Source organism: Zalophus californianus, chromosome 6, assembly GCF_009762305.2.
Source record: "Zalophus californianus isolate mZalCal1 chromosome 6, mZalCal1.pri.v2, whole genome shotgun sequence".
In the NCBI taxonomy this organism is placed as follows: domain Eukaryota; kingdom Metazoa; phylum Chordata; class Mammalia; order Carnivora; family Otariidae; genus Zalophus; species Zalophus californianus.
Window position 1 is genome coordinate 62,940,249 of NC_045600.1, and position 12,344 is coordinate 62,952,592.

The 12,344-nt window shown below is 39.8% G+C and overlaps 1 protein-coding gene across 1 annotated transcript in view; it reads right to left on the reverse strand.

Annotated features, from left to right (window-relative positions):
* NPAS3 (neuronal PAS domain protein 3) overlaps positions 1-12,344 on the reverse strand; it is an 841,130-nt gene that overhangs the window by 566,796 nt on the left and 261,990 nt on the right. The window contains 2 exon segments of the mRNA XM_035728203.1: positions 11,925-11,975; positions 12,087-12,331. Of these exon segments, the coding sequence (XP_035584096.1) occupies positions 11,925-11,975; positions 12,087-12,331 (296 nt within the window).

Consider the following 12,344-nt stretch of genomic DNA (forward strand, 5'->3'; position numbering starts at 1 on the left):
AGTCTTGCAATGTAATAAGCACTCGAAGACCTAGAGCAGAAACAGGTGATAAAATGAAAGAGAAATAGGACTCATTCCTGATCTCTAACGACAACAACAACAAAATGTTACCCTAAAACCTAAGGATTTATATAATAAGATTATATCCTATAAAACCAAAATTCTGAGGGAAGTATCAATTATATCCACTGTTTCAATGGGTCAGCCTTTCATTTCAGATACAGCCCATTTTAAAAATGCTTTTGTCTTTTTATCTCAGTGAAATAGCCACCTATTAAAAATTTATCTCATCAATCTTTAGATCTCATTATTTTAAGCATTAGCATAACATTAAGTTGCCTTAATATCCCCAAATCACCTGTGTATTTTAAGCAACACTCTCGATTTCCTCTGCTCCGTCATAGGATACAAGTGAAGACTTCTGACATGTTAGAATCTCAAACCGTATTTTTAAATAAATGTTGTGGGCTGACCATCTCTTCCTCCTGATTAACATCATTTCAGAAATACAATCTTACCAAGCAAAACAAAACAAAAATACAGGTTAGCTCTGACATGAGAAAAATCCTAAAAAGGGCTCCTAACATGCCTTTGTTAGTTTCTAAACTTAAGCCTCGCAATAAAATCTAGGCTCACTGCAGTATAAGACCAGCTGAATTCTCAAGTCCAACTACCCCATTTTCTAGGCAAACTGAGGCCAAAGAAATGTCACTTGTTCACAGTCATGGAGATTTGAACTTGGAAGCGCCCAACTGTGCTGGCCAAGAACATACTATTAGTAAGGCTCTGAAGGCTTACTGAAATGATACAGAGTATCAGTTTCTATGGCATTCACACATTTTGCTGGCTCCACTGACCTTGTTTACATGCACCGTACCTTTGTTATAGGCTGTCAGAATTCCCTACAAGAGTCCCTTTCTCTCATCTCTGTAAACTTTTCCAGAAGATGTTTGTATGGCAAAACATGTAGTGACTCACAACCGAAAGCTTCAGTCTGATTGCCTGCTGGATGTAAATCCCACAATAGCATAGGCTGAACAACTTGACCCAGACTTTTCTGCAACTTTGGGAGTTCAGTGTCCGTAGGAGAGACAATGAAGGGCACGTTAGGTCGGGTATCAACTAAGAAAACATCGCTGCACTGCTTTACAAAAGGTCCTGTGTATGCCCAGAGTGAGGCTTACCTGCATCTGCATCCTCATTTTCTGTCACAGCTAGCTAGAACATGCTGCATTTTACACATTTTGTTATGCGATCTTCATGTCTCTTTTCAAAATAGAAAATGATAGCAATTTCGCTTTTATGCTAAAATTCTTGTAAAAACCTGGATACTATTCATCTATTTTTATTGAAGAAAGCCAATATTTTAAAGTATTTATATAAAACCCAAACTGTGTACACAGTCTGTTTTCATCATCAGTGCTGATATTCAACACAGCCTTATTTCCCAAACTGTAAAATTATATATGAGTGATGTGCTTTAATTACAAAACACTACTGAAAAATATATTTTTAAGTCTCTTTAGAGCTTTGGGAAGTGAGGATGAGAAACCCACGAATTTTAATTTCCTCCACTACTTGGTTCAGTACTATTCACCCTTTGAGCACTCACCCAACACCCTGTGATTGACAGTCTCAAGGGACAATGGCCGAAGAGCACAACAGTATTTCTTAATGACTACCCTTTAAGTACTTCAGTAACCTCGTCTCTTTAGTAAGTGGTCGAAATGAGACGATTCTGTATAGTCTAGTCATATTTTTCCATTTTAGGTACATGCAGTTTTGGAACTAGGTTCAATTCTACCTGCAAATAACTAATTCCAAACTTATTCATTCTAACGTTCATAATAATGTTGGATTTCTTATATCCAAATCCCAAATTTCTTATTTCTAATGATTTCTGTCATGATGGTTATAGCCATATCACACCTTAAGCCCCCATTTGAATCAGAAGGACACCTAATATATTATGTGGGGAAATCAATCAAAACAATTATTTAATTGAACTGGCCAGTTGTTGATTAGTCATGTCAAAAGGGCTGAACAACAGTCCTGAGTAGACAAAGCTTTGATTATGTTGCTCTTTAATAAGATCCTTCATCTACAGAAGACTAAGCCACTGACTTAGTAGGACTGTCGCTTAGGTTTTCAGCAATACACACCATGTAGAGAACAGTACACACCCATGGAAACCTAGGAAATTACTCACCACCACGCCCCTGGCTGGCATACAATTTGGTTATCCTGGCTATCACAGTAAGTAAGTAGATTACACGAACACACACTAGCTCTGAAGATAAAAACATAAGTTTTTCAGGAGGCATGTTACCCACCATTTATTATCATCAATACACTTTTAGAACAACTGCAAGGCTCAACACTTTACTACTAGTAATATGCTGCTTACCACGTGGGTTCTAAAAAAGTCCCTAATTCCCTTCCAGTGCTGAAGCTCTTCACAGGGCTTGGTAAACTACAGCGTGCAGGTCGAATCCATATTGCTATCTGTCTCTATACAACCCATAAAATAAGAATTAAAAAAAAATTTAAACGGTTACAAAAAACTCTTAAGGTTTCACGGTATGTCATAACTAGAGTTCAGCATTCACAAATAAAGTTTTATTGACATTCGGGCATACTCAGCTGCGCACAGGTGGTCTGTGGCTGCTCTTGCATTCTAACGGTAGGGCTCAGGAGCAGAGACTCCACGGCCCACAAAAGCCCAAGTACTTACCATCTGCTCCTTTCCAGAACACATTTCCCGACCCCCGTCCTAGAATCTGTTCACTAGTTTTTGTCTTGGCTCTCTAACTTCCCCTTCGGGGTGATCACTGGGCAGAGTGTGAAGACAGACAATATAACACTAGTTCTAACTTTCAGTGAAGAAAGGAGGGAGAATAACCAGGGCCGTACAACTGGGCTCGTGTGACTCCTTATTGATGGGACGAGGTGGTTTATAAACTTTTTGAGAAAACTGTGTAAACAGCTTAATCAATGTTCTTTTCTTCCATATCCCGAATGATGACACTGCAGTTGTCAGTTAATCACATTTCTTAAGGAATAAGACCAGGAACGAAGCCCTAGAGAAGCATGAGCCTCTGAGCACTCAACAGCGACCAGGTGAAACAGCAGGAACCTGGGACAGAACACATTTCCATTTGGGTAGAGGTCTGTTTTTTTTGCTTTGTTTTGTTTTGAAGATTTTATTTATTCATTTGAGACACAGAGATACAGAGAGAGAAAGAAAGAGAGAGCATGAGCAGGGAGAGAGGCAGAGGGAGAAGCAGGTTCCTCGCCGAGCCAGGACCCCGACATGGGGCTTGATCCCAGGACCCCGGGATCATGACCTGAGCAGAAGTCAGACGCTCAACCATGTGAGCCACCCAGGCGCCCCGAGGTCTGTTTTTATGTTTCTGTCATTAGAGTACATTATAGTGCTTTAAAAAAAAAAAAAAAAAGAACCTTTTTATCTTGGAACAATTTTAGATTCACAGAATAGTCGCAAAGTTAGGACAGAGATCTCCAATACACCCTTCATGCAGTCTCCCCTAATTTTAGCATTTAATGCCTTAAATGATTTTTTTTTTTCATTGAATTGGGACTCCTTTGTCTTTGAATAGCCTCAAAATGTTTCATGAATTTGGATACAGTAACATTTGATCTGAAAAGGGCCGGTCTCTACACATGAGCCATGTATGTGCACACACGTCCATGTACAATACAAGTGGGGAAAGGCATGCCTACGGGCAGCTGGTGACCTGTGCGGAACTGAGAAAGGAAACGCTCTTTATTATGGAGTAAAGGTGCTGAATTGGAATTCCAGAGGTCCGAATCCTAGTTCCAAATCTGTTACTGGCATTGTTTATATCACTAAAGTTCTTTCTCTCTCAGTTTCCTCAACACAATCGCAGGGGGACTGAAACAGATGATCTGTACAATCTTTAAGCCCCACATTCTTTCGGCCTCCTTCTGCCCACGCACTGACATTTGCTGACATATTATGGACCCAGAAAGGGTGTGAAAAGCTGCAGTCAATCAGTATTCAAAGCCACATTAGTTTTACAGGTGGAGGTCACATGTTTATTAAGGCACAGCCAAGAGTTATGCACAGTATCAAGAAAGCTGTTTCTGAAAATTAAAGCCACAGTACAATTTCAATCATATAAAGCAGTCAGAGGTGACTCCTTCTTCGCTATACCCATGAAATATTGTTATCTGCAGAGCACTGAAACTATATATTGTGCTTTGCAAGAGGTGATAGGGCGAACAAAAACACGTTGAAGAAGTCCAGCCCTAAAGAACAGGGCACATAAACTTCAAAGTCTTAAATAAGTGAGTACAGTGTAGTAGAAGGCAATGCCATGACTAAAATATTACATTATCAACAACTGGTAGACTTCTTAAAATAAGTTGAATGTGACATGGAATGTAAGTATGTCCCCTGTGATTTTGCCAAGAGTAAAAAGCAAATCAAAAACATGTAAAGTTTTAGGTTCATATTTTGTCTATATCATATATCTGGCGCTTGGCTTGTTTACTTTAAAATTTCACTGTATGCTGTGTTATTTTCCTCTTTTTATTTATAATGATTGCGCGTATGCAAATCTTGATAATCAGCGGATAAAATCTGTTAAGAGAAGGAACTACATCATGTATTTTTGAGCCCAAAGCACCAGGGAGACGCGATACCTTCCTGTAAAGGGGAATTAAGTAAAAGAGAAGGAAAACAGAAATATTAGCAGAATAGAAGTTGGAGCACGTGGCTTTTGAAATTACTAATCAACAGCTTTAAAAAACCCCAACGGTCTCAGGAGAAGCTAATTTGAGACAAAATTTGCTAAATCCTTTCTAAAAAATTGGGGTTTGGGATTAGAGAGTCAGTAATCACTCAGACCAGAACCACTCCCAAAAGGAAACTTCAAAGGAGAAACTGAGGACCAGAGAGGCCTTTCTAACCTAGGTCATACTGTTTATTTAATTTTATCAAAAGCTCTCATTTTCCTTCTTTTCTCCCTCCCTCCTTCCCTTCCACTTTTATTTCTCAATAAATGGTAAATACTGCAAGGCCAGGACTATGCCTCATCCTTTCTCCATATGCCCCCACAACAGCCAGCAGAAAACTAAGAGAAAATACTCGGCTACTGATCGAATAAACTTGAATTTATACACCCAAGACATGGGTTTCCTAAGACTATTGTTTTTAACTGCCAACTCCTTAGCCTGTACATTACATGAGAGAAAACGGGTGGCAGGAGAAGGCAGCTCATCGTGGGGCAGGGGGTACCACGCCTCCTAGCTCCTACTCCATACACTGTTTATTTTCCCTTCGGTTTCACACTATTCCTATTATTCTCCATTTTTCTTCCACCCTTCCTTTTTTGAACTCTTTTCTTTCTTCATCCCAGCCTATGACTTAGAGTCACCCACAGTTCTCGTCAGCTAATAGCTATCCCAAGATGCAATGTGGTACTATGTAATTTAATTTAAAATAAACATGGCTAAATCCTTACTTTCCTGGGCCCTGTACGTGGAGATATAGACATGCATTAGATGTCCCAGACTGTTCCCTCAAGTAGCTCACAGTCTAAAGACAGAGATAGGTATAGTAAGAAATGAATTATGAATTGATACTAAAGCAAAAAAAGACTCTAACAGTAACCTATAGGAACAAATAATTAATGTTCTGGGGAAGGAGAGAAAATGTACCCAAGAAAGCGACATGTGAGCTGGGTTTTTAAAGATGAACAAGGATCCAGCAAAACCAAAAGAAAGAAAGGGGCATTCTGGTTAGTTGGTGGAATGTACAAAGGTACAAACTTATGGTTTGAGGTATTCAGTATCGCTAGCGACAAAGAAGATGACAGCAGACAGAGGAACACACTGATGAATCCCGACACAGAATGCAAAAGTACTTGCGCACTCTTTTGTCCACATTTCCAAAAGTCTCCACAAAAAATTCCAGAAGAAGTCTTCTGTCTTTTGCTCATCCCTCTTACACCTTTGCCTTCACCACGAAAAGAGCCTCTCCCAAATCTCTGCTGTCCCGACAGGGGGGACCTGAGCTGACCCCTGAGGAAGGAGGCAAGCCCAGACAGAGCTGTGGCAAGAAGTAAACCACCCAGCTCAGCTCAGCCTCAATCTGCCCACCCCCAGAAAGATCCGGAGCAACCCGAGGAGTCAAAGCCTTGCGGCTTGCTGCTGAGATAGGCTGACGGCTTGCTGCCCTGGCACCGGCTGACTAGCACACAAGAGAATGCACGTGTTGTCAGTCATCACGCTCCCAACCTGGCTTCCCCTGAATCAGCGTTTGGAGTTGAGGGTAGTTCTGGATGTGCAACAGTGCCAGGCGCACTGAAGGTAATGGTGACCAGTCCAACTCTCTGACAGGGGCGTGTGACAGGAAACTAGCAGTGCCCTTCCAGGCTTCATGCTGAATGTGGACCAGACCCCTCTGTAGAGAGCGAAGCTTCTCCTGAGAAAATAAAGAACTGCACAGAATTACAGTCTCAGAGAAGTACCCTGCCACCACCAAGTCCACATTTGTCGGAAAGCCCTTCATGCCCAAGCTCTAGAGATGACAATCCTAGGGAAGCGTGGCGATATAAAGGCTTGTCCTGTCATGACGTAAATATAATAAAGTAAAAGGCCAGTTCTTCAAGAAACTTCCTTCAGAAGTCATAACTTAACTAGAGAGCTCTAAAAGGATAACAACATGTAATTAAAAAGCCCTCCTGGAAGCATACCTAAGAAAAGGCAATTATATCTCATCGTATTTCCGTATACTAGCAAAACCTGGCACTTGCTACCAAAATAAACAGGTGAGAACATTGGCAGCTCAGCTTTTGGTTGGCCTCGTTTCCACTTGGTGCCACCCCTGACTTTGAAGATTTTATGTATGTATGTATGTACGTACGTATGTATGTATGTATGTACGTACATACGTATGTACGTACGTACGTGTGTACGTACGTATGTATGTATGTATGTATGTATTTGAGAGAGAAAGAGGAGAGACCATGAGTGGGGGGAGGATCAGAGAGAGAGGGGGAGAAGCAGACTCCATACTGAGCACAGAGCCTGATTCAGGGACTTGAACCCACGACCCTGTGATCACAACCTGAGCCCAAACCAAGATTTGGACACTGAACCGACTGAGCCACCCAGGCTCCCCATGGTGCCACCCCTGACTTTATTTATTTTTATTTTTTTAAAGATTTTTTTTATTATTATTCACTGAGACACAGAGACACACAGAGAGAGAGAGCAGAGAGCATGAGCAGGGGGAGAGGCAGAAGGAGAGGGAGAAGCAGACCCCCTGCTGAGCCAGGAGCCCGACGTGGGGCTCCATCCCAGGACCCTGGGATCATGACCTGAGCCAAAGGCAGACACTTATCGACTGGAACCACCCAGGCGCCTCCCACCCCTGACTTTAGATCGAGGTAAGTGAAACTGGAGACTACAGCAGGGAGTTGGGCCCCCAGTCTACTGAAGGTGGTAGAGGCAAGAATAGGAACCAAATAAGAATCAAGTAGCTGTCTTTTATCCTGCTCTCCTACCCCGGATGGGAAAGCTTTTGTTCAGAACCTAAGGGTTCAATCTGAGTACTACCATTTGCCTGTGTAAAAAGAAAGAATACCACAGGCTGGTGTACATGCTTGTGCACTGATTCTAAGATATTGCATTTCATGTGTTTTTTTTTTTTTTTAATAATGAGGAGTGGGCCATTTGTCCCCAGGTATGAATGTCGGTTGGTAGAAGTAAATGTATGTCAGCACACAGTAAAATGCCGGAACAGGAACTGGAAGACCTCTGAGCTGCTTAGACCAAGAAGAAAAACCACGTAGACAGTCTTGGATTCTCTACCTTCTATGGTAACAGAACCATTTTTATAAAATGCTATCTAAGTTTGGGGAACAACCAGTATAGTAGTAATTCAGTGTTACTCTGAAAGATGTCCTATACTCAGTTGCTACACATGACTGTTTTAAACAGATCCCTGAAACATGATTGCTAAAGTAACAATCTGGTATTTGGCTACAGACAGATCATGCATTCCTCGAATAAAGACCTGCAGGTCTCTCCTCTCAGAAATATCTACCACTTTCGGGGCACCTGGGTGGCTCAGTCAGTTAAGAATCTGCCTTCGGCTCAGTTCATGATCCCAGGGTGCTAAGATCGAGCCCCACGTCGGGCTCCCTGCTCAGCGGAGAGCCTTACTTCTCCCTCTCCCTCTGCCTACTTGTGCTATCTTTCTGTCAAATAAATAAATAAAACCTCTTAAAAAAAATAACTGCTCTTATTTAAAAAAAAAAGAAATATCTACCACTTCCTTTACAATAGGAGCCTTACAGAGTGAAGGAAAATTCTATGAAAATAGTAAAGTTCTTCCCTCATGTGTTCAGTCAATTTTAATCACCAGTTGTCTTGCAATATTTTTCAACGGTTTCCTTTGAAAGGCTAAAAATGTCTTATATTTTACATATCTTAGCATTGTTACCTGTCACACACATACACAAACTGTTGTTTAAAAGTTGAGATGCTTAAATTGAAACAAAACTTATGCTTACAGTGGTAAATATTCCTGGATTAATAGAGTTGTAGCAGATATACACCAAAAATTGACTGAAGTCTGTGATATTAAAAAGACAGAAAATTTATCTAGTTTTAGCAAATGTCAAATCAGCAGCTATTGCTTTTAAGATTAATAAAAGATATAATGGTTTCTAGATAGCCTCTAAATAGAGATTACTATGAATGGAGAAGTGATTTACCAACAGTCACCACAATGAGATTTCTTTAAAGGTTACAATCATCAGTTATTTAGCTGAAACACTGCTGAGAATGCCTGGTCATTTCTTGAATAATGCATAATGTTCATTGTAGATTTGATCTGTATTATAACAATACAGATATTTCTAAAATAATGGAAAAAACTATCTGTTACCTTCCAAATGCTTAACATATCATTTCCATGAAGTAATTGACTCAGGACACATTACACACTGTCACCTGAGTGTTCTTTCTGCAAGCATAACTTGTAATAATCTATACACAATGGGCATCACAAAACAAACTCATCAACCTTTATAGACTTTTAAGAAAAGATGTGATGAATACAGGGCAGAGCGAAGGACCTTTCTGAAGCGGTAAATTAAAATGATTAAGTTTCTATATAGTTGTGTGGGACAAATTTAAATTCAAGCTTTGAAATTTAATTATTAACATGAACAACTCATCACATTAAAAAAAAAATTGCCTACAACATGTAAGTACTTTTCAAATAAATTTCCCAATGCCTTTAGGTTTATTCAAGAGACTGCTTGGAGAAGCACAAAGTATAATGTCCATTGTTTTATTGTTGGATTATGAACTGCACTTCACATGATGCTGCAGGCTATTTATATAAGCTTGTTTATCCACATGAACTTCTTCAAGGGCACAACATAGAAGACCTTAATAAATTAAAATGAATTTCTTTTGATGTTGTTTCATGAATGTTTGATCAGAATAAGTAACAGGTTTGCCTTAAAGAATGGGAGGAGAGCAATAAAATACACATCTATTGTACGGGAGAACCAGCTTACAGAAAGTCCCCACAGCATTCCTAGCAACTTTAGAAAGCCACAGTCAACGGGAGAGAGTCACTATGCTTACACCTTCACTATCACCCGTTTATAGGAGTGGGAGTACACGTGTATCAAATTGGACGCTCTGCCATCATCTGCATGGAATTTTCAAAATAATCACATTGGTTATCTCCTTCCAGCCTCCTAAATACCCATCTCAACCTTCCCATTTCTCTCACTGACATCACCATGTCCTTCCATGGACCGAAATGCTCATGACAGCGGAGATCGTATTTTATCTTTTGTGTCCATCTTTATCATAAATATAGAGTTTAACTGATTTACCACAAAGTAAAAATGATTTATCAGTCCTAATCAAAACTGAGAGGATCCTGACCTGGAATGTTCGATAAAGGATGCAAACCAAATATCATTTCTAGAAACAATATGATGTCCTAGAGCACTGAACAGAGAGGCAAGACAATGGATTCTCGTTTTAAATCTAATACTTGACTTTAAACTGTTTCTAGGTCATTTCCCTTGTCTGTAAATGAGGGCATGGTTCTACATGAGCTAGAATTTTACATCTCTAAAAGGTCAGGATTCTAAAAGTTAGCAGGGTTATCACCCCACAGAAGAACGGACAAACCACGGAACCATTTTTCTACTTTGGTAACCACCGCTATCAAGACAGCCTATCAACTGCCCATCCCTTTAAATTAAAAAAAAAATGGAAATAAAAGGTAACTGCGCTAAACAGGTTAAGCCAAGTCCAGTCCCTCAATCAATGCATTTCAAAGTGAGACCCAAGGATCTATTTTGCACATTCTGTGACTTCTGACCTGTTACACCTACCCTCATCATTTTGTATGATTTGAAATAAACATGATGACAGTCTACTGAATAAACTCTTATGGATACAACATACTAAGATTATATTCACATCTTTAACTCGGGAAAATCTGCTACAACTTTAGTGTCTGGAACATAGATTGGTACATTACCAACTTGACAGCTCCATTTTTAAGGGCAGAAGGGTTGTAAAAGGGCAGCATGAGTGTGACTTGGTTTATTTGTACTTTGCTACCTTATACCGACATCCTGCCCTTAAGAACTAACTCTGCTGTATATTCTTCTCAACCTCTCAGTGTCATTCTTCTGCTCCAGAGCAAGAATCTGTGAACTATGGCTTGCAGGACAAGTCTGGTGGCAGTTGCCTGTTTTGCGAAGTATGGTTTTATGGGAACACAGCCACACCCTGTTGTTTACATATTGTCTATGGCTGATTTCATGCTACAGGGGCAGAGTTGAGAGACTCTCAAAGCCTCCAACAGTTCGTAGATAGCCCATTTAGGAAAATGTTTGCCCTGCTCTAGAGGGAAATAACCTGTTACAATTTAAATTCTAATTTTCCTTCTCTCATAAGCCTAAGGAACACAGCTTGTAAGTACCCATGTAGAGATATGAACAGATTCACACATGCACATATATGTGATTACACCTCTTAGCTCTCAATTGTAAATAGTCACTGCTTTTGATCCCTCATTTTAATTTGAATCCTCTAAGAGGTTACAGCTCCCCACCAGAACCCATTTCTCCAATAGCCAGGAGTACCGGGACTTCAAAGGTAGTTGTCAAGGTGTAATCACTTTACTAAAGTACCTAATTCCTTCCCCCAGAATTGCCTAGAAGTTTGCCAAATGCCCAGCTTTATGTCCACCAAGGATCTAGATACAAGGTCAGAGCACAAGAAATTAGCAGATCCCTTAAAGTCTAATGCCCTGAATAACACACCATTAAAGAAAGAAAATCAATGGCCAATGCTAATATACATCAACAAACATATGCATGCATATTAATATGCTAAACATGCTATAAATTACTAGAAGTTTCACTAAACAAAAGAAAATACCTCTCTTATGTATTAGAGTGAAGAAGACCTAAAAACCTTTAATTAATAAGTTTTAAGAATGCACCAAGGATTTGGAGGACAAATATATGTTTATATTCAAACAGTTTTTAGGCAATAGGTATGGAGACTTGAAAAATTAATAAGTGAATTGTTTATCAGTCAGTAAAATCATTATTCAAAATGCCTACTACAGTTGGACTCTGCTCCCTTCCTCTCTTTAGTTACTAAAGACAGAAAATATTAGTTCCATCCTTTAAAAAAAATCCTTATACTCCACCCATCAACAATAATTTGCATGTATTAGCATAACACAAATTAAACCCAAGAAGCACTTTAATGTTAAGTCATCTCATTCTCATTTTTCTGAAACCTTATGTAAAGCTATAGAATATTTAGGCTGACAGACTTTTGGAAAATAAAAAATAAATAGAAGAGGTTTATTTCACCTTCACATGGTGTCTTTCTCATGCAGAGTTCAGATTTCCACATTTGTATCCCTTTAAAGGATTTGATATGCAGGAAAAGAAGAAAGGATGATGGTAAACATTTCATCTTAGAGACACCTACAGACCACCATATTCCAGAAGAAACAGGGGCTTAAAACTTACCTTTTACTGATGTGTTAGGTGGAGGGCCTTCCATTCGCAAGTTCCACGGAGGGTCCCCTTGGTTAGCAAAGTCCCTCATTTTCAGATAGCTAATGGTAAGTCGAATGATGGATGCCTTGTCAAGCTGGCTAGTGATGGCTGCCGGAAGAGGCAACAACTTGGCCAATTCATAGAACTCAAAATTTTCTTTTCCCCGGCGGGAGCGAGCAGCATCTCGGGATTTCTCCTTTCTCAGTGCTTGTAAACTGCAATCAAAGG